The sequence below is a fragment of the Tachysurus fulvidraco genome, chromosome 26, assembly GCF_022655615.1.
Source record: "Tachysurus fulvidraco isolate hzauxx_2018 chromosome 26, HZAU_PFXX_2.0, whole genome shotgun sequence".
Lineage (NCBI taxonomy): Eukaryota > Metazoa > Chordata > Actinopteri > Siluriformes > Bagridae > Tachysurus > Tachysurus fulvidraco.
In genome coordinates this window covers 5,535,670-5,559,492 of record NC_062543.1, presented here as the reverse complement: position 1 = coordinate 5,559,492, position 23,823 = coordinate 5,535,670, and the positions used below count along the sequence as shown (strand labels likewise).

At 37.5% G+C, this 23,823-nt stretch overlaps 2 protein-coding genes across 9 annotated transcripts; one reads left to right on the top strand and one right to left on the bottom strand.

The window, feature by feature from the left end:
- Positions 1-4,593: 4,593 nt before the first annotated feature.
- On the bottom strand, positions 4,594-22,610 carry ubb (ubiquitin B). 8 transcript variants are annotated; one of them, XR_007139566.1, is made up of 5 exons: positions 22,456-22,610; positions 20,047-21,871; positions 7,810-8,144; positions 7,055-7,099; positions 6,130-6,634 (listed from the first exon to the last, which is right to left on the bottom strand). XR_007139566.1 is itself a non-coding variant. In XM_047809002.1 (4 exons), exons 2-4 carry the CDS (start codon positions 21,863-21,865, stop codon positions 4,748-4,750), a joined length of 3,195 nt encoding a protein of 1,064 aa, XP_047664958.1. In that variant the 5' UTR covers positions 21,866-21,871; positions 22,456-22,610; the 3' UTR covers positions 4,594-4,747. The 8 variants fall into 8 exon arrangements, 5 of the variants coding, with proteins under 5 accessions (XP_047664958.1, XP_047664955.1, XP_047664953.1 ...); XM_047809002.1 differs by lacking the exons at positions 6,130-6,634; positions 7,055-7,099; positions 7,810-8,144 and adding exons at positions 4,594-5,207; positions 14,176-15,087 and having other exon boundaries at positions 20,043-21,871; XR_007139564.1 differs by having other exon boundaries at positions 7,055-8,144.
- On the top strand, positions 9,363-10,752 carry LOC113634170 (ubiquitin). The gene is made up of 2 exons (XM_027132943.2): positions 9,363-9,515; positions 10,145-10,752. The coding sequence occupies exon 2, from the start codon at positions 10,151-10,153 to the stop codon at positions 10,607-10,609; it is 459 nt and encodes a 152-aa protein (XP_026988744.2). The 5' UTR covers positions 9,363-9,515; positions 10,145-10,150; the 3' UTR covers positions 10,610-10,752.
- Positions 22,611-23,823: the final 1,213 nt, after the last annotated feature.

Below are 23,823 nucleotides of genomic sequence, written 5' to 3'. Positions count from 1 at the left end.
TAAGTGTTAATTGGCTCCATCTTCCAAGCTAAAGCTTCAGGTCAAAATGGCATTAAAATAATTCAAAATTAGAAGGGGTGTGTGAGATTATTCTCCATAACATTTCTGCAAAATGTGATATAACAATGAGAATGATGCGCCACCAATTATTATAACTGTGTCTTTTTATTGATGCCAATAACATAACTTTCCTTTTTTTCCTTTTTATTTTTTAATTATGCAAACAGACAATTACAATATTTACAAAAGAGAAATTAGATGCAAAATACAAATAAAAAGACCAACAAAACATATCTGTGTGTGTCTGTGTGTGTCTGTGTGTGTGTGTGTGTGTGTGTGTGTGTGTGTGTGTGTGTGTGTGTGTGTGTGTGTGTGTGTGTGTGTGTGTGTGTGAGTTGACAAAAAATAGAAATAATAATAATAATAATAATAATAATAATAATAATAATAATAATAATAATAATAATAATTGTCATGACTCAGCCCGGACTTTGGCCACGTGCAGTTGTTTGTTTATGTTCCTCGTCACGTGTCTGCCCGGCCTTCGCCTGTTCCTCCCTGTCTACACCCCTGTTTACTATTGTGATCACCGTGTCTATTTAACTGTGCCGCGTTGCCTTGTGCATTGCGGAATCTACTGTTGTCTTTGTCCTGTCTCTAGTCCGTGTGTTGTTTCATGTCCTTTTGTTATTAAACCCTGTTGATTTGGCTATCCTGCGTTTGGGTCCGCTTCCTTACCCCGCGTCATGACAATAATAATAATAATAATAATAATAATAATAATAATAATAATAATAATAATAATAATGAAGATAATAATAGTATCACACACAAAAAACTGGAAAATGGGGTATGAGAAAGGTGACAATATCAACATTATTATTATTATTATTATTATTATTATTATTATTATTATTATTATTATGATAAATCCAATTAATAAGAAATGACAAATAGTAATAATAGTACTAGCAGTAGTAGTAGTAATGATAAACATATTAACAAATATACTCATTTCATCCGGAATGAGGAGGAGCTTAAAGGATCAGGAAGAAGACAAATAAAAATATTAGTAGTAATACCAATAATAATAATAATGGCAATATTGATACAGCCATTAATAGTAATGATAATAGTAGTTGTAATAGCAATAATAATAATAATAATAATAATAATAATAATAATAATAATAATAATAATAATAATAATAATGGTTAATGGTAATATTGATACAGCTATTAATGATAAGGTATTATAAAGTTGCCTCTGATACCCCTCATGGCCATGGCATAGGATAGACCCCCACCAGCATCATATTGCAACGGGCTATCAATGTGAGGTCATAAATATGGCTGCTTTCATATTCATGAAATGTTTATGTCAACTAGTGTATTATGCATTAAAATAGCATGGCGTGTAGCATGGAACCAGCCCCATGAAAAGCCCAGGTCGCCATGCCCACGCCACACTTACCCTATGTGTGTGCTTTTTTTAATGCGCCAAATGAATGTGTGTTTGCACCTCATCTAATATGTGAAGCAATTTATTCTTGCTGAGGTAAGAATCCATAACATTCAATATTATTATCTTATCAAACTGTAAATAACATAACTTTCCATTAATTTATTGTTTTTTCCCCATGTGATTTTTTTTCATGAAAAACTGGTCGGACTGTGGGTGGTTTTGTCCCATTGCTGTGTAGCTTCCCAGACTATAAAGCTTACAACATATAATGTGAATATCAGATTATTACAGTATGCAAGCTATAACGAGAATAAACAACAAGATTCCAGCTTTACTCTGTATCTAAATAGCACTTTATTGCTAGTCTATTGTGAACTGATGTAGCATCATCCCTGCAGAGATTCCAGCAGTAATTGGCAAGCATGGACAGGCTCCATTTCCCTTGTTATCTTTTCTCCCTGCCTGTGATATCCTGGTGGAATCTCTCCACATGCTCATCACTCACTGCCCCCACACCATTGGGACTGCAAAAGACATGGACTTTTTCTTCATGTTTAGCAGATGATGCAGATAAATGATGCAGATCAGACGCACATGTAATACAACAATAATGAGAGGCCCAGCTCTTGTCTTGATCTCCTATTTTGCAAAAAAAAATATAGGTTGTATGGCTTTTTTTTTTTTTTTTTACCACTGCCATCATACTTCACTTTTGAGATGCAAATGTAACCTCCTCACACATGTAGCAGAAGTTATCTTCGTTGTTTACAGTTTCAAGGCGTCTTGGTTTCTTATGGAAAATATCACGCAACTTCCTAAAGCAAAGGAAATAGCCAATGCCACCAAATGAATCTGACTGATGTGTAAATATGGCCAAGACAAATGTACACTGCAATAAAAGACCAGTACATTACAGTTAGGTAATAATCCTTCATCTCAAAGTGAGTAGAAATTTATAACTTTCATTTTCATAGTTCCACCATATTTTGTTGAGAATTTACGAAGCATGTTCATCAGACATCCTCCCTTATAGGCAAATATATTCGCCTATGTATAGATCTTTATCATGAAATATATATAATCTTTAGCCAACCAGCACCTTTATTAGCCGAATTACAATTTGCACATTTTATCTCTGAGTCCAATAATTTCCCAAAATTTGTCGACCGGTGTTACCTTTAGTGTTAAGTAAAATTCCAAATTCTAGTTCAACACCATTGCTGCAGCAAAATTAACATTAAAGCAGCATAAAGTTAGTGTGGCTTGTTCAGGATCTATTACAATAAACAGGACATTTGGACAGGTTGTGTTTTAAATGTCACACATATATCCATTCATATTAATAATCACTCATATTAATTTCTTGTTAATAGAATCATTTTATAGCCTAAAAGCTATGTTGCAATAACAACTGGGCAGTGATTAGCCATGGCCAAAACACAGCTGTTCTGATATTCAGTATAACTGCATTTGCTTTTGCAATATTTATCAAATAACGGTAAATGTTTTTTGTCACCTTACTATCAGATCTATATCCGGTTCATCCCTAAACTGAAGGTTACCTAAAGTGAAGGTTATTATAACACCAAACAGGGAATTTATTTGTAATAGGATATTCAAAAAGCACATATGGGTTTGTTGGCTGGTGTCCACAAACATTTGGCCATATTGTGTTTAAACTAGTTTCCCATCTGATTTGTAGCAAAATGAAAGCCACAGTTACAACTTAATTTCCTGCTATACTTCCTGCAAAAGGTGCAAAGTATGCACATCTCTCCTTTGTGTAAAAACTGAGAATGACTATCAAAGGTGAATCTGAAAGTGAGACTGAGCTAGGTGTGTGTGTGTGTGGGGGGGGGGGTTGTATATTCAAAGTGCTCAAGTAATTTAATATACTTACTAACTACCAAATAATTCATACTGTATGCACTCAATACTGAAAGCAGTTGTTATGATCTGTTTGTTGCTAAGAATATCCAGTCAAGTCAAGAATCTTTTATTGTCATTTCCACCACATCTTCTTAGCTGACATAGTATGTATCAGATCAGAATCTGAATCTGAATCTGATTCTGAATCACAAGGAGAATAACGTTAAATAAAGTAAAATAAAATAACGTTTCTTCAAGACTATTGTGCTACATAAAACATAGAGCAACACAGAGCTGAGTACTAGTCCTAGCTACATAAAGTGTACACTTAGTGTGAATAGTGCAAGACAAAAGACAGCAACTTTAAGAATGTATAATCAAATTTCACATGATGTGCTATTACTACACTCCGACTAGTACAGTTCCATCACACAAACCTAACTTTACTTGATATGAGTGTAGATGTGGGGGTTTGCCTGTTACTTCTGTAACAGCTGGGACCCTAAAATAGCTGTTAATGCCTTGTGTATGTTTGCCTGTGTAATTATCTTCATTCTTTCATACTTTTTTCATAACATGTTTTAAGATTAATAACAGATTTAAGATGTAAATTCGTGCACAATATAAAATCTTAGGTCTATTTTTGAGAGTTAAAAAAACATTTCACATCATATGGTGTATGAATGTATACATGATCAATAAATTATTCATTTGAATTCAAAGCTTCAAAATATTAGATTTTTATTTAGAAAAAAAAGAAAACACACCTTTCACTCACTACTTTTATAGCCAAGAAGTCAAGCTGAAGAGCATCTTTAGCAACAGGCTTACCTGATGTAGCAAGGGCTGTTATAAATAATTCCAGCTAATTGCTGTCAGTCTTGGATGAATGTTAATTTGAACACAACATAAATAGCATTTTTATATCCAGTAAAAAGCATAATCAAGTTAAAATTACTATATATTTATTTATATTCAGAATATTCAAAAGATTTAGACTGAGAGAAAATGGGTAACATTAGATATTCTTGTGTGCTCTGGTTTTAACCATCAATTGTTTAATGTTGCAGAAGGCATGAACTTCAAATTTGAATATTTAATATTTATCAGCTACCAATGTTATATAGAATCAGTCAATCCTGTCACTAATTTGTAAAGCGTATGAAATCAACCTGCAATCAACTAGCAAACAATAGCAACAACCCAACATAACTAAACATTTCTATAGTCAGTCGTTGAAAGAAAATAAAAAAACAAATCTTTTCAATGAATGAAAATATTTAATTGTTAACTCATAAACTTGGTACACTTTAGTGTAAAACAAACAATTGGTAAATTAAAATAAACACACACAAAAAAGAGCTGCATTGGAAGTGAAGAAACTGCTTGGTGCATTACCACAATAAAACATTTACTATCCACCCCTGATGAGGAGCTTCAGGTGCTCGGTGGACTCCTTCAGGATGTTGTAGTCAGACAGGCTGTGACCATGTTCCAGCTGCATGCCAGCATAGATCAGCCTCTGCTGGTCTGGGGGATAGCCTTCTTTGTCCTGGATTTTGGCCTTGAGGTTTTCAATGGTATCAGTTGGCTTAATCTCGATGGTGATGATCTTGCCAGTCAGTGTCTTCACAAAGATCCGCATGCCACCCCCGAGGCGGAGCGTCAGCATGAGGGTGGACTCCTGACGGATGTAGTAGTGAGACAGGCAGCGACCATCTTCCAGCTGGTTTCTACCAAAAAGCAGCCTCTGCTCTTCTGGGGGAATGTCTTCTTTGTCCTGGATTTTGGCCTTGATGGTCTCAACGATATCACTTGCCTCAACGTCGAGGGTGATGGTCTTTCCAGTAAGGGTTTTCACAAAGATCTGCATTTTTATCTATATGAACAAATAATAATAACTAAACCTAAATTATCTAAATTAGACACTACATTACCCAAAAAGCAACCACCACATAAAGCTTATTTGTTTGTTTACTAGTGACTACAAAAAAAAACTCAAGTGGGAATGTCACAGGAAAAAAAATTACGCATAAGTCTTTCAGAAATCCCAATTAAAATTAATTAAAATTGGAATTTTATAAAACACGCTTAATTGTTTAATCTTTCCGGGAGAAATCATGGTTTTCTCTCTCTCTTTTTTTTTTTTTTTGAACAAGTTTTGAATTTGTTGTAACATTAAAACAGGAGATCATGACTTACTCTGTGCTCAAACTGATGCTCGCAGCTCCAGTGGTTTTCTCTGTGTATGCTGTTTGTTTCATTGGTTGTTGCATTAAATCTTACCCAGATACAATAGTGCTATTTTCTGATTGGCTATTGTGTAGCCTCTCTTTTTGATTGGCTGATAAGTGTCAGGCTCGACTAAGAACTCCAGGGTAGACGCGCTTGATTTAATAAGCTGCAGCATATTAAATATGTGATAAATGTGTTTTTTTTTTTTTTTTGTGAGAAATACGATGTGTGGCGGGAGAGCGTGACAAAAGACCGAAATGCGTGACTGTCATTCTCAATGGGTGACACTTGAGAGCCCTGTTTCTGTCATTATAACGCATCATGTGAGTGTAGCTGGAAGCTTACCTTAGCTTTTTTTGTATTTGTTTGGTCCTAAGATGCAGAAGAAAAAACAAGATATGAACCAGCTGATCAGCAACTCAGATATAAACAGATTCTTTCTGAGTATGCTAATCAGAATCATAGTGAGAATCAGAATCAGGTTTATTGGCCAAGTGTGTTCCATAGAGAGTGGACTCTCCTGAGAATTCTTTTGTCAACACTAATAACAAATGCAGATGATCGAAGGCTACTTAAATAAAGTTTTATTTATTTATAATCATTAAAATGATCATTTCTTACATTATAACAAGAGGCCACAGTTCAGTTTCAAGTTGGAAACCTCTGGGTATTAAAGTAGTTTCTGAAGTTCCCGCTAAATTCCCATGAAATTTTTGTTCATGCTCCACTTTTATGCCAGCAGCTCAAATTCTGACAGGACATGAAGGCAAAATAAATGCACCGAATAAGAGCAAACAGCAGGTGGCACAATTCAACCAGAAAACTAGCTCATGGTGGATCTGGGTACTTTTTTTTTTCGACTTGGGGGCCACTCCATGGTCTAGTAAATCTTGGAGACCGGGCATTAAGATAGGAGAGAGTTCTGGCCAAAACTTTTTGTAAAACTCAGGGTCTGGAGATTAGTTAGAGGGCATAGATTGGATTGCACTGAAGATTTCTTCCGGTGGCAGGGGTGAATCCAAAAATACTCTATCATCTTCAGAAATAGTCATAAGAGGGATTCCGTCTAAAAAAATGGTAATATCAAATTGTTTAGCCGTGACTTGCGATTTATATAACGTTTTGTAGAAATCTCTAAATAAAGTGAAGATATTGGGTATGAAGCAGAATGTAGTCTAATCCTGAATAGGATCTGTGGGGGTTAGAGTAAAAAGTGTACTCTTTACTCCCCCTGTTAAATTCTCTCCAGACATCGATAATGCCAGACTCATTGCAAAGTTCTCTAATGACCAGGAACGATCTAAGATTAGTGGCTGAGTCTAAAGTAGACTTATCCATTTTTTGGTCCATAACACAGTTAAAATCCCCGGCGCAAACTCCCAAGCCCTTACAGTGCACAAAAGTATGGTTTTAGACATGAATTCAAGGGAGTCTTCATTCAGAGCATAAACATTCAGTATGACAATAGGTTGACCATATGCTTTACCTGTAATTAAAACATATCTTCCATCCGGGTCGTTAATCTGTTGATCTAAAATAAAGACAAAGTGTTTACTAATTAAAATAATTGTGCCCCTCTTCCAGGAATTTGCTGTACAGGTTAAAAAAAAATATCCGCACTACCCAATCTTGTTTTAGTTTTAAATGTTCCGAATCGGATAAATGTGTCTCTTGAAGCATGGCAATTGTAGTTTTCTGCTTTTTAAGATAGGTTAGTATCTTTCTCCTCTTAATCACATGTCCTAACCCTTTAACATTCCATGTGACAAACCTGGCTGTATTGTGCATAGTCATAGAATATCCAAAAGTATTAAATCTGAAACATGTGTAGAACCGACCAAGGAAGTTTTTGCATTTCAAAACACAAAAAACATACAGAACCCAAGAAATCCTTGGGTTACTAAAAGTCAATACAGTAAGATAGGCTACTAGAGTGTGCTGAGAAACAAGTTTCAGCTTAGATACAGCAAAATCTGCCCGGCCCTTTAATGAGGGAGTTTGTCAAAAAGTGTATGGTCAAAGTTTGTGAAATGAACACCTCTGATGTGTCTTTTATTTCAAATTTAATTTCTTATGTGTTTGTAACATCAAGCTCTGGTTGTTCCAAATCCTGTATTTAAGCAAAACTAAAGTTTGTTTCCATATGAAAAAGGTTGAACATTACATATCCGTTGCAGTTAATTTTTCAATAAATATTCAGTTTGCCCTGTGACTTTATCTCTGTTTTATATTTTGACCCACTGTGACTTGGAGTTTGACACCCCTGCTCTAAAGCCTTAAGAAACTCCGTGACGTCCGCTGAGAGGAAAAAAGCGAAGTTTAGCAGGATAAGCGAAGCCTCACGGGTCTCCTGACATCGTCGAACTCCCGACGTTTCCGACGTCCCGACTCCCGCCTCAGTAGAAACGTCCTGAAAGAAACCCAGCTGCGACCCTTCATGGCTGATGTTGCGTTTTTTTCCGTGCTGCTTTCAGTATTATCTCCTTATCCGCATAAGGTAAGAAGCGGTCCAGAACACTTCGTTGAGCGCGGTTTGCTCCCGAGGCAGAGCCGAGAGATCTATGAGCTCTTTCGATCTCAAAGTGTGGATCGGCTGTGAGGTATAGCCCCATCGGCAGCGATCTCAAAGTGTGGATCGGCTGTGAGGTATAGCCCCATCGGCAGCATCCTTGTGAGAAACTGCGCGATAGGTTCAGAGCCCACTTAAGTTGGCCCCATATTCCCAGATTCGATTTTCCCGAGTCAATAGCTCCTGAGATAAAGGGTGTTACTACACGAATAACACCTCTTTTTTTATCTTAGTAATGTAGAGAGGCAGCTAGAATGCAGCTACGACCTAATCTTCCTCAATACCATTTTTCCTCCGCGTTGGACAAAATACATAATTCTCTATGTGCGAACACCGAAGAGACAGATTCCAAGGGACCGTCTGCAAAGTGCAAACCCCGAAAAACGAATACAAAAAACAGTCAATAGCTTTACTTTAACACACATCACTGATGTCCTAATACATATACTAAAACACTTATTTTGGGGAAATGTCTTTTTCTTGATTTTTTTATGATTTTTCAAAATTTAAAAAAATCAATAGCCCTCAGCCTTCTCAGGGAGGCAGACGACTCTCAAGTTCTTACGCCTGCCTCGGTTCTCCAGGTCGTCTACTTTAGCTCGGAGTAATGCTAATTCTTTGTCTTGACATGTGATTTTTCTCTCATGTGTTAGCATGCTCTCCTCAGCGGCGGAGATTCTCGCTTCAGCCTCGGTTAAGCGCGACTCGTTTGACGCCACCCTGCCGGATAAATTAGAAAGGGCTTCCTAGGTAGAAATATTGTCCAAACGGTTGTCGATTGTACTTAGTCTACAGTCAATATTGCCCACAAAATGCTGGTTCCCAGCGAGCGAGTTTCGGTCAGCATGGCATCCATTGGGTCTGACGAGGTCTCCTCCGGCTCAGCTTGTTTTTTCTTAACGCTTCTGGATGGCCGGGAGGACGTGAAAAGTGGAAAATCACGCGTTTCTTCGTTCTTGGACATTAATGTTTGATGTTAGTACAACACACTTCGAGTATAAAATGGATTAACCAAAGATAAATAAAAAAGAAAAGGGAACCAGCACAGAGCTACCGAATTAAGCGGCCATCTTCAGCGAGGCCATACTAGCGCCCCAGAAAGGATAGATTTAATGATTATAAATAAATAAAACTTTATTCAAGTAGCCTTCGATCATCATGCATTTGTTATCAGTGCTGACAAAAGAATTATCAGGAGAGTTCACTCTCTATGGCAACACACTTGGCCAATAAACCTGATTCTGATTCTGATTCTCACTGTGATTCTGATTAACATACTCAGCAAGAATCTGTTTATATCTGAGCTGTCGATCAGCCGGTTCATACCTTCTTCTTTCTCCTGCATCTTAGGACCAAATAAATACAAAAAAAAGCTAAGGTAAGCTTCCAGATACACACACATGATGCGTTTCAATCACAGGACTATTTTTGGTTTCTTTATTAAGATGTACAATCACCATTTAAAATTTGGTGATTGTACATAAATACTCAACACAATACATCAATACAGACGAAACTTTAAGCCCTTAAAAACAGATACACGGTTTGTTTAAATAACACAAAGTCTATCGTTGAATTGTATTTAGACAAAGGGCTTAAAAAAAGGTCATTTTCTAGTCAAAATGATGGTGAGATTCTGTTTGTTTGACACCGGTCGTTTTTCCTAATCGTTTTTTCTTTTTGAGCAAAGAACCCGGATGCTCTGAAATGATGGCTGAGAGAATTAAATGGTGGAAATTTAAAAGAAAAGAGAAAACCATGATTGCTCCTAGAAATATTAAACAATGTGTTTTATGTTGAATTCCCTTTTAAATTTATTTTATTTGGGATTTCTTAAAGACTTTTAGACATAAATAGGTTACATTTTCCCTGTGACTTTTCCTGTGACTTTCCCACTTTTTTGTAGTCACTAGTAAACACACTTGCAGAAGCGTTATGTAATGGTTACTTATTTTTTTCTTTGGTAATGTAGTGTCTAATTTTAATTATTATTATTTTTCCACATAGATAAAAATGCAGATCTTTGTGAAAACCCTTACTGGAAAGACCATCACCCTTGACGTTGAGCCAAGTGACATCATTGAGCTCGTCAAGGCCAAAATCCAGGACAAAGAAGACATTCCCCCAGAAGAGCAGAGGCTGCTCTTTGGTGGCAAACAGCTGGAGGATGGTCGCACCCTGTCTGAGTACAACATCCAGAAGGAGTCCACCCTCCACCTGGTCCTCCGCCTGAGGGGTGGCATGCAGATCTTTGTGAAGATGCTGACTGGCAAGACAATCACCTTCGAGATTGAGTCAAATGACACCATTGAGAACATCAAGGCCAAAATCCAGGACAAAGAAGACATCCTTCCAGGTCAGCAGAGGTTGATATTTGATGGACAACAGCTGGAAGATGGTCACACCCTGTTAGACTACAACATCCAGAAGGAGTCCACCCTCTACCTTGTCCAACGCCTCAGGGGTGGATAGTTAGTTTTATATTGTGGGGATGCACCAAGGAGTTTCTGTGTTTGTGTTTTTGTTTTGTTTTTAACTTTACTGTTTTAACTGTTGGTACACATGTGTGTAAAACAAAGTTTGAGTTACCAATAAAATATGTTTATTTATTGAAATGATTTGTTTTTTTTTTTATTTTCTTTCAGCAACTGTCCATAGAAATGTTTAGTTATGTTGGGTTGTTGCTATTGTTTGCTAGTTGATTGCAGGTTGATTTCATACGCTTTACAAATAAGTGACAGGATTGACCGATTCTATATAACATTGGTAGCTGATAAATATTAAATATTCAAATTTGAAATCCATGCCCTCTGCAACATTAAACAGTTGATGGTTCAAACCAGAACACACAAGAATAACTAATGTTAGCCATTTTCTCTCAGTCTAAGTCTTCTGAATGCTGACCTGTCCTGTATTATATGCAAGGGTGAAAGTGCATTAAGGGAACTATGAATACAGACCACATATATATATATATATATATATATATATATATATATATATATATATATATATATATATATATATATATATATAGTAATTTTAACGTATGCTTTTTACTGAATATAATAATGCTATTTATGTTGTGTTTAAATTAATATTCATCCAAGACTGACAGCGATTAGCTGGAATTATTTATAACAGCCTTTGCTACATCAGGTAAGCCTGTTGCTAAAGATGCTCTTCAGATTGACTTCTTGGCTATAAAAGTAGTGAGTGAAAGGTCAGTCAGTCATTTTCTACCGCTTATCCGAACTTCTCGGGTCACGGGGAGCCTGTGCCTATCTCAGGCGTCATCGGGCATCTAGGCAGGATACACCCTGGACGGAGTGCCAACCCATCACAGGGCACACACACACTCATTCACTCACACACTACAGACAATTTTCCAGAGATGCCAATCAAAATACCATGCATGTCTTTGGACCGGGGGAGGAAACCGGAGTACCCGGAGGAAACCCCCGAACATGCAAACTCTACACACACGAGGGGGAGGCGGGAATCAAACCCCCAAGCCTGGAGGTGTGAGGCGAACGTGCGGATATGAGGATATTGACATTTTGCTTCCACACAGAATCAGCAATTATTACTGATCTTTTCTTAAAATGTTTCATTTGTAAATCAAACTATTTCTATGGAATTAGTAATACAATGCACATTATATGACCTTTTTAACATTTATTAGATAAACATTTTATATTTATTGGGCATGAATTTGCATAAATCTATGTTATTAATCTGAAAACATGAAAAAATGTATGAAAGAATGAAGATAATTACACAGGCAAACATACACAAGGCATTAGCAGCTATTTTAGGGTCCCAGCTGTTACAGAAGTAACATGCAAACCCCCACATCTACACTCATATCAAGTAAAGTTAGGTTTGTTTGATGGAACTGTACTAGTCGGAGTGTAGTAATAGCACATCATGTGAAATTGGATTATACATTCAGAAAGTTTTTATGTTCATTACTACACTTTAAACAGTAGATGGGCAGTGAGTCTTAGTAGATGGGCAGTGAGACTGTAGATGGGCAGTGAGACTGTATAGAACTGTTCTATTCAAATCACATCTATATTAAAATGCTGTAATCAACTGCTGATGTTCTATGTTTACAATAAGCCATTTATTTTTTTACATCTGCTTATTTGGACAATGGTTAGTTACAGACCGCACACTAGTCAGCGCTATATTATGTCCTGTAGTGTATTGTGCACACTATGCACTTTATGTAGCTAGGACAAGTTACTTTTTAGTCCTCAGCTCTGTGTTGCTCTATGTTGTTTTATGTGGTCTTGGAGAAATGTTATATTTCACTGTGTGATTCTGATTCTGACTGTGATTCAGATTTAGATTCAGATTCAGATTCAGATCTGATATGTACTATATCAACTAAATATATGTGATTAAAATGACAATAAAAGCTTCTTTAAACATAAGTTTAAATATACAAGATGCTGATTAAGTAAAGAAGCTACTGTATAATAACAACACCTTTACCTTCTAGCTTAGTGGTTATGATTTTGGGCCACTGAATGGAAGGTTGTGGGTTTGAATCCTAAGTCCGCCCATTGCTTATCCTTTTAGCAAGGCCCTTAACCCTCAATTGTATAAAGATGAGATAAAAATTTCTCTGGATAAAGGTGTCTGACGAATGTAGTGTGGGTGATTATACTTGTGGTGATCTCTAAATTATGTATGGTAAGCTATGATGCAGCAGTCTTGTTGCTATGTAAGTGACACCCCTCCACACACACACACACACACACACACACACACACACACACACACACACACACACACACACACACACACACACACACACACACACTTTTTATCCTATCACAAATAAATTCCCTGTTTGTGTTATAATAACCTTCACTTTAGGTAACCTTCAGTTTAGGGATGAACCGGATATAGATCTGATAGTAAGGTGACAAAAAAACATTTACCGTTATTTGATAAATATTGCAAAAGCAAATGCAGTTATACTGAATACCAGAACGGCTGTGTTTTGGCCATGGCTAATCACTGCCCAGTTGTTATTGCAATATAGCTCTTTTAGGCTATATAATGATTCTATAAACAAGAAATTAATATGAGTGATTATTAAAATGAGTGGATATATGAATGACATTTAAAACACAATCTGTCCAAATGTCCTGTTTATTGAAATAGATCCTGAACAAGCCACACTAACTTTATGCTGCTTTAATGTTAATTTTGCTGTGTAATAAAGGTGCTGGTTGGCTAAAGTTTAAAAGATATTTCATGATAAAGATTTATAATTATCATGAAATATCTTTTAAACTTTAGCCAACCAGCACCTTTATTACCTGTTTTCTAATTCATCTAATCACAATATGAATATTCATGGACAATAAATATAAAGTCTTAAGGTCTATTTTTGACAGTTCAAAAAACATTTCACATCGTATGGTGTATGATTGTATACATGATCAATAAATTATTCATTTGAATTCAAAGCTTCAAATAGTAGGAAAAAAACACCTTTTACTCAACACTTTTGTAGTCAAGAAGTCAATCTCAAGAGCATCTTTGTGTTTTCTGCATTAATAGTTCCCTTCATGCACTTTCACCCTTGCATAATACAAGACAGGTCAGCATTCAGAAGACTTAGACTGAGAGAAAATGGCTAACAATAGTTATTCTTGTGTGCTCTGGTTTGAACCATCAATTGTTTAATGTTGCAGAAGGCATGGATTTCAAATTTCAATATTTAATATTTATCAGCTACCAATGTCATATAGAATCAGTCAATCCAGTGACTTATTTGTAAAGCGTATGAGATCAACTAGCAAACAATAGTAACAACCCAACATAACTAGACATTACTATATTTAGCTGTTGAAAAAATAAATAAAAAACAAACACCAAATATTTTTAGTGCATGACAAACATTTTATTAACTCAAACTTCGTACAGCTGGGTGTAAAACAAACCATTTGTTAAATTTAAAAAACAAAGAACAAACACAGAAACCACTTGGTTCATCACAATAGAACATTTACTGTCCACCCCTGAGGCGGAGGACCATGTGGAGGGTGGACTCCTTTTTGATGTTGTAGTCAGACAGGGTGCAACCATCTTTCAGCAGTTTTCCAGCAAAGATTAATCTCTGCTGATCTGGGGGAATGCCTTCTTTGTCCTGGATCTTGGCCTTGACGTTCTTAATGGTGTCACATGGCTCAATTTCAAGGGTGATGGTCTTGCCAGTAAAGGATTTCACAAAGACCTGCATGCCACCCTTAAGGCTGAGCGACAGGTGGAGGGTGGACTCCTGACGGATGTAGTAGTGAGACAGGCTGCGTTCATCTCGCAGCGGTTTTCCAGCATAGAGCAGCCTCTGCTCTTTTGGGGGAATGTCTTCTTTGTCCTGGATTTTGGCCTTGACGGTCTCAACGATGTCACTTGGCTCAACGTTGAGGGTGATGGTCTTGCCAGTAAGGGTTTTCACAAAGATCTGCATGCCACCCAAAAGGCTGAGCGTCAGGTGGAGGGTGGACTCCTGACGGATGTAGTAGTGAGACAGGCTGCGTTCATCTCGCAGCGGTTTTCCAGCATAGAGCAGCCTCTGCTCTTTTGGGGGAATGTCTTCTTTTTCCTGGATTTTGGCCTTGACAGTCTCAATGATGTCACTTGGCTCAACGTTGAGGGTGATGGTCTTTCCAGTAAGGGTTTTCACAAAGATCTGCATGCCACCCTTAAGGCTGAGCGTCAGGTGGAGGGTGGACTCCTGACGAATGTAGTAGTGAGACAAGCTGCGACCATCTTGCAGCTGTTTTCCAGCATAGAGCAGCCTCTGCTCTTTTGGGGGAATATCTTCTTTGTCCTGGATTTTGGCCTTGACGGTCTCAACGATGTCACTTGGCTCAACATTGAGGGTGATGGTCTTTCCAGTAAGGGTTTTCACAAAGATCTGCATTTAAATCTAAATGGACAAATAATTATAATTAAAATTAGACACTACATTACCCAAAAAGTAACCACCACATAAAGCTTATTTAAGTGTTGGTTTACTAGTGACTACAAAAAAAACCTCGAGTGGTAAAAAATTTTACTCTTAAGCTATTTATGTCTAAAAGTCTTTAAGAAATCCCAAATAAAATGAATTTAAAAGGGAATTCAACATAAAACACATTGTTTAATATTTCTAGGAGCAATCATGGTTTTCTCTTTTCTTTTAAATTTCCACAATTTAATTCTCTCAGCCATCATTTCAGAGCATCCGGGTTCTTTGCTCAAAAAGAAAAAACGATTAGGAAAAACGACCGGTGTCAAACAAACAGAATCTCACCATCATTTTGACTAGAAAATGACCTTTTTTTAAGCCCTTTGTCTAAATACAATTCAACGATAGACTTTGTGTTATTTAAACAAACCGTGTATCTGTTTTTAAGGGCTTAAAGTTTCACCTTTATTGATGTATTGTGTTGAGTATTTATGTACAATCACCAAATTTTAAATGGTGATTGTACATCTTAATAAAGAAACCAAAAATCGTCCTGTGATTGAAACGCATCATGTGTGTGTATCTGGAAGCTTACCTTAGCTTTTTTTTTGTATTTGTTTGGTCCTAAGATGTAGATGAAAGAAGAAGGTATGAACCGGCTGATCGACAGCTCAGATATAAACAGATTCCTTCTGAGTATGTTAATCAGAATCATAGTGAGAATCAGAATCAGGTTTATTGGCCAAGTGTGTTGCCATAGAGAGGGAACTCTCCTGAGAATTCTTTTGTCAACAATGATAACAAATGCAGATACTTAAATAAAGTTTTATTTATTTATAATCATTAAAAATTATCCTTTCTTACATTATGGCCAGAGGTCACAGTTCAGTGTCAAGTCAGAAACCTCTGGGTATTAAAGCAGTTTCTAAAGTTCCCTCTAAATTCCCAGGAAATTATTGTTCATGCTCCACTTTTATGCCAGCAGCTCAAATTCTGACATGAAGGCAAAATAAATGCACCGAATAAGAGCAAACAGCAGGTGGCACAATTCAACCAGAAAATTAGCTCATGGTGGATCTGGGTACTTCTATGCACAAGCTCAAATATACATCTTACCTTCATATAGTCTTTTAACAAATGCTAGATGACTGAATTAAAAAAGAAGAAAAAGACAGTGTTATATGAATGCAGACCAAATTCAAACCACAGCAATGAAGATAAAATCAGAAATAGTAAAGTAATACTAAGAAGTTGAAAGTTAATATGAACACTTAAAAAACATGAAGGTAAAATGAAGGCAAATATGGGTTTGTTTAAATTCATATCAAGTGAACAGGCACCTTTTGAGAACCCTTATGAAACTTTCCCCCCTTTTCTCTGTGACAAGCAGCCTTACATAAGCACACACATACATGTGATTATAGGGAGCTCTAAATCCATAAACAATGACATAGTAATGACATATGACATAATCTTCGGCACCCCATACACGTGATCCAAGCTCTGTGGTGTTAGCCATTGTCTAACCCTAACACACACACACACACACACACACACACACACACACACACACACCTTTGCTCTGTGACAAGCAGCCTTGCATGTGATTAGAGGGAGCTATAAATCCATAACCAAGTTCCTGGATATCTCCATGGTGTCCTGGTTTGGCCCACCACAGTGCCACCTCCCTCTCCACCTCCCTCTCCATCTCTTTAACCCAGGTGACCAAATCTGAGAACTAATTTAATCCATCAGATGACATCTGCAAAACTCGTTGTATTTTATGTGCTTTTCGGGTTACTTTTTCTTCTTCTTCTTTTTTTTATAGCCTAAGAACTAAATAAATAATAAGTCTAAACACACTTTATAAATGCTACAGGCATGGCAGTGTTCAAGCAAAGAAAAACAGCTCGCCACAGTAACACTTTCATCTGACTCTCTGAGCTCATTCTAGAAAAACACGAATGCTGGCAGGGATCCAACTGCGAGAGAGGTCAGAACAGTGGGAACACACTGGGCTCTGTAACACATGGATGTTCAACTTGAGGACTACAGACTGGCGAGTTTCTCATTATGCAGTATTTATTACACCAGAATGTTATGAAGCTGTTAAAATGAACCAAATGCACAGATATACATGGATATAAGGATCAGAAAGTAACTGTCCTTTTCACTACACATATATAATCATTTATTATCTACCTTCTGAAATTTCTTTAAAATTCAGGTTCAATTTTGATAATGATTATAATGATTATGCTTTTAACTTCATTGAAATTGTACAATTTTCGTCATTATGGTATGACAATCTACGGCACCCTGTTTTACCTGTTTTCTAATTCATCTTATCAAAATATGAATTACAATTAGCACATTTTATCTCTGAGTTCAATAATTTCCCAAAATTTGTCGACCGGTGTTACCTTTAGTGTTAAGTAAAATTCCAAATCCTAGTTCAACACCATTGCTGCAGCAAAATTAACATTAAAGCAGCATAAAGTTAGTGTGGCTTGTTCAGGATCTATTACAATAAACAGGACATTTGGACAGGTTGTGTTTTAAATGTCACACATATATCCACTCATATTAATAATCACTCATTAATTTCTTGTTAATAGAATCATTTTATAGCCTAAAAGCTATGTTGCAATAACAACTGGGCAGTGATTAGCCATGGCCAAAACACAGCTGTTCTGATATTCAGTATAACTGCATTTGCTTTTGCAATATTTATCAAATAACGGTAAATGTTTTTTGTCCGGTTCATCCCTAAACTGAAGGTTACCTAAAGTGAAGGTTAACACCGAACAGGGAATTTATTTGTAATAGGATATTCAAAAAGCACATATGGGTTTGTTGGCTGGTGTCCACAAACATTTGGCTATATTTTGTTTAAACTAGTTTCCCATCTGATTTGTAGCAAAATGAAAGCCACAGTTACAGATTAATTTCCTGCTATACTTCCTGCAAAAGGTGCAAAGTATACACATCTCTCCTTTGTCAAAGGTCAGTCTGAAAGTTAGAACTGAAAACTGAGACTGAGCTAGGTGTGTGTGTGTGTGTGTGTGTATGGAGGGGTGTCACTTACATAGCAACAAGACTGCTGCATCATAGCTTACCATACATAATTTAGAGATCACCACAAGTATAATCACCCACACTACATGTGGTAGACACCTTTATCCAGAGGAATCCTGAGATTCAAACCCACAACCTTCCATTCAGTGGCCCAAAATCTTAACCACTAAGCTACCACCTCAGCCTAGAAGGTAAAGGTGTTGTTATTATAGCTTGTTTACTTAATCAGAATCTTGTATATGTAAACATATTTAAAGAAGCTTTTATTGTCATTTTAATCACATATACTTAGCTGACATAGTACATATCAGTTCTGAATCTGAATCACAGTCAGAATCAGAATCACACAGTGAAATATAATAATGTTTCTCCAAGACCACATAAAACAACATAGAGCAACACAGAGCTGAGGACTAAAAAGTAACTTGTCCTAGCTACATAAAGTGCATAGTGTGCACAATACACTACAGGACATAATATAGCGCTGACTAGTGTGCGGTCTGTAACTAACCATTGTCCAAATAAGCAGATGTAAAAAATAAATGGCTTATTGTGAACATACAATAGCAGCAGTTGATTACAGCATTTTAATATAGATGTGATTTGAATAGAACAGTTCTATACAGAAGACTCACTGCCCATCTACTGTTTAAAGTGTAGTAATGAACATAAAAACTTTAAGAATGTATAATCAAATTTCACATGATGTGCTATTACTACACTCCAACTAGTACAGTTCCATCACACAAACCTAATTTTACTTGATATGAGTGTGGATGTGGGGGTTTGCATGTTACTTCTGTAACAGCTGGGACCCTAAAATAGCTGTTAATGCCTTGTGTATGTTTGCCTGTATAATTATCTTCATTCTTTCATACCATGTTTTCAGATAAGATTTATGCAAATTCATGCCCAATGAATATAAAATGCTTACTTAATAAATTTTAACTTTGATTTTTCCTTAATATGTTCAGACACATAATGCATTTAGTGGACATTAAAAAATGTCACAATGTGCATTGTATTACTAATTCCATAGAAATAGTTTGTTTGATAAATGAAACATTTTAAGAAAAGATCAATAATAATTGCTGGCTCTGTGTGGAAGCAAAACGTCAATATCCTCCTATATATATATTCATTGTCTTACAAGTTTATATAATTCAAAGTGTATATTTTCCCTTTCCCAATCAAACGTTATCACTTTCAGGTCTATTTTTCAGTTCAAAAAACATTTCACATCATACTGTGTATGAATGCATACATGACCAATGAATTATTTGTATTCAAAGCTTCAAAATATTTTTATTTAGAAGAGGAAAAAAAACCCACACCGTTTACATCTCACCACTTTTATAGCCAAGAAGTCAAGCTGAAGAGAATCTTTGTCTTCTGCATTCATCGTTCCCTTCATGCACGCTCACCCTTGCATAATACAAGACAGGTCAGCATTCAGAAGACTTGGACTGGGAGAAAATGCCTAACATTAGTTCGTGTGCGCTCTGGTTTTAACCATCAATTGTTTAATGTTGCAGAAAGCATGAATTTCAAATTTGAATATTTAATATTTATTAGCTACCAATGTTATATAGAATCAGTCAATTCTGTCACAACGTGTAAAGCATATGAAATCAACCTGCATTCAACTTAGCTAACAATAGCAACAACCCAACAGACATTTAGTTGTTAAATAAATAAAAACAAACACCAAATATTTTCAATGAGTGTCAACATTTTATTAACTCAAAACTGTGTAACAGGTGTTTACACCCTGATGTAATGTAAAAAAAGAAAAGAAAAAACAAAACAAGCAAGAAACCACTTGGTTCATCACAATAGAACATTTACTGTCCACCCCTGAGGCGGAGGACCAGGTGGAGGGTGGACTCCTTTTGGATGTTGTAGTCAGACAGGGTGCGGCCATCTTCCAGCTGTTTTCCAGCAAAGATCAGCCTCTGCTGGTCTGGGGGAATGCCTTCTTTGTCCTGGATCTTGGCCTTGACATTCTCGATGGTGTCACTTGGTTCAACCTCGAGGGTGATGGTCTTGCCAGTAAGGGTTTTCACAAAGATCTGCATGCCACCCCTCAGGCGGAGCACCAGGTGGAGGGTGGACTCCTTTTGGATATTGTAGTCAGACAGCGTGCGGCCATCTTCCAGCTGTTTTCCAGCAAAGATCAGCCTCTGCTGGTCTGGGGGAATGCCTTCTTTGTCCTGGATCTTGGCCTTGACATTCTCGATGGTGTCACTTGGTTCAACCTCGAGGGTGATGGTCTTGCCAGTAAGGGTTTTCACAAAGATCTGCATGCCACCCCTGAGGCGGAGGACCAGGTGGAGGGTGGACTCCTTTTGGATGTTGTAGTCAGACAGGGTGCGGCCATCTTCCAGCTGTTTTCCAGCAAAGATCAGCCTCTGCTGGTCTGGGGGAATGCCTTCTTTGTCCTGGATCTTGGCCTTGACATTCTCGATGGTGTCACTTGGTTCAACCTCGAGGGTGATGGTCTTGCCAGTAAGGGTTTTCACAAAGATCTGCATGCCACCCCGGAGGCGGAGGACCAGGTGGAGGGTGGACTCCTTTTGGATGTTGTAGTCAGACAGGGTGCGGCCATCTTCCAGCTGTTTTCCAGCAAAGATCAGCCTCTGCTGGTCTGGGGGAATGCCTTCTTTGTCCTGGATCTTGGCCTTGACATTCTCGATGGTGTCACTTGGTTCAACCTCGAGGGTGATGGTCTTGCCAGTAAGGGTTTTCACAAAGATCTGCATGCCACCCCGGAGGCGGAGGACCAGGTGGAGGGTGGACTCCTTTTGGATATTGTAGTCAGACAGGGTGCGGCCATCTTCCAGCTGTTTTCCAGCGAAGATCAGCCTCTGCTGGTCTGGGGGAATGCCTTCTTTGTCCTGGATCTTGGCCTTGACATTCTCGATGGTGTCACTTGGTTCAACCTCGAGGGTGATGGTCTTGCCAGTAAGGGTTTTCACAAAGATCTGCATGCCACCCCTCAGGCGGAGCACCAGGTGGAGGGTGGACTCCTTTTGGATGTTGTAGTCAGACAGGGTGCGGCCATCTTCCAGCTGTTTTCCAGCAAAGATCAGCCTCTGCTGGTCTGGGGGAATGCCTTCTTTGTCCTGGATCTTGGCCTTGACATTCTCGATGGTGTCACTTGGTTCAACCTCAAGGGTGATGGTCTTGCCAGTAAGGGTTTTCACAAAGATCTGCATGCCACCCCGGAGGCGGAGGACCAGGTGGAGGGTGGACTCCTTTTGGATATTGTAGTCAGACAGGGTGCGGCCATCTTCCAGCTGTTTTCCAGCGAAGATCAGCCTCTGCTGGTCTGGGGGAATGCCTTCTTTGTCCTGGATCTTGGCCTTGACATTCTCGATGGTGTCACTTGGTTCAACCTCGAGGGTGATGGTCTTGCCAGTAAGGGTTTTCACAAAGATCTGCATGCCACCCCTCAGGCGGAGCACCAGGTGGAGGGTGGACTCCTTTTGGATGTTGTAGTCAGACAGGGTGCGGCCATCTTCCAGCTGTTTTCCAGCAAAGATCAGCCTCTGCTGGTCTGGGGGAATGCCTTCTTTGTCCTGGATCTTGGCCTTGACATTCTCGATGGTGTCACTTGGCTCAACCTCAAGGGTGATGGTCTTGCCAGTAAGGGTTTTCACAAAGATCTGCATTTTTATCTATATGGAAAAATAATAAAATTAGACACCACATTACACACACAAAAGTGTAACCACCACATAAAGCTTATGTAAATGTTTTAGTGACTACAAAAGAAAATCTCGAGTGGTAAATTCACAGGGGAAAAAAGGTACTCTTAACCTATTTATGTCTAAATGTCTTTCAGAATTGCCAATTAAAATGAATTTAAATTCAATATGAAACACGTTGTTTAATCTTTCGGGGAGCAATCATGGTTCTCTCGCTCTTTTAAAATGGCCACCGTTTTAATCCTCTCGGCCGCCATTTTAGAACATCCGGGTTCTTTGCTCGAGAAGCGACAATGATTCAGCAAAAACGCCCAGCGTCGAACAAAGAGAATCTCATCGTGACTGTAAAATTAAAGTACTTTTTTTTCTAAACACAATTCAATGACAGACTCCGTGTTATTTAAACAAATCTTTTGAATTAAAATATTATTATTTGCCATCAAGCAGGTCATTGATTCGCACAAAAACATAACACCATATAAGGCATATTTAGTTATATTTAGTTTCATTTGTTTGTATAAATAAAATTTCCTTTAAGGAAAAAATTGACTTACACTTCGATGAACAAAACACACCGCGAAAAATACTTCTTTTTCTGCTGTTTATACCGCTGCCGTTTATACTGATGCCGTTTATACCGCTGCTGCTAGCTGTTCTACTGCGGGAAAACTGTGCCGGTCGCTCTATATATAAACACTGCGCCCAGTGACGTATGACGCGGCTAGAAACCTCCGCACTTGAAACTAGTCCGTGTATTTTTTCTCGGCAAAAACAATATTTATTATATTTGAATGATATGTTTCCTCATTAAATAAACTTACGTGTATTTATATAAATATTTATCGAAACTAATTACAAAATACGAACAAAATCCTAGCAACACAATCGTTTAGAATACAGAAACGTCTAGAATGTTCTCTATGCACGCGCAATGCGGGATACATCACGAATGCTGATTGGTTGGGGTTGGATTGTTTTCTGCAACGTTATTGGAGAGTCATCTGAAGGCAATGTTGCTAGGGCAGAAACAGCAGTGACGTTATTATTGTGTGGGGCAAATATGCAAATATGACGAGAAAAATATCCAGAACTGTGTGGAAATCTTGTATAATTTAAATATATCTATGGCCATTTTTATAACCATTTTGAATGGCTTAATGTTTAATCTTTATGTATTGTTTTTTATTCTTTATTTATGTACTATTTTCTCATGACAATCCTTTAATCAAATGCCTTAACATGATGATGTTGAATAAAGAAACCTGAAAATGCTGTTTACAGATATCAGATTGATGATTATGCTTTGTCACTGTGGCTTGTACTATGTAACTGGAATTGCGAGATCTGCCACATTACCTTGAACTGTGTCAGATATCCTGTACATCCTGTACCTTGACCTGGGTGTTTACCTTGTGTTTGTGTTCCTGTAGCCACACACAACCTGTTTATCAGCATATTCTATATTTAAATGCTTGATCCATGACAACAGCAAACATCACATTTGCTGTGTACACAGACCTTGTGCCTAGTTAAAATATAGATTAAAATGAATAACAGAGTTTTTTTTTGTCATCTCTGACCCATATGAAATTCATTATAGTCTCTGAGACCTACATTCATGTGCCATATTAACTGTTGTGATTTATTTTCTTCCATAAAATGATCCAAACTTTCCAGATTAATCCTGACTCATGACATTTTACATAACAGGTATGAAACATGTAAGGACTTGTTCTATTTGTTATCACAACCCTATTGCACAGTATCATCTAATACCCTGTCACAAGACCAGGTCACGTGACTAATCGTCATACTTTCGTATTGCCAGATTGAAAGCTTTACCTCTACAATAGACTCATTTATTCACCTAAACAAACCGTATTTACCTGATAGTAGCCATTTTATACAGTGTTAAAAATAAA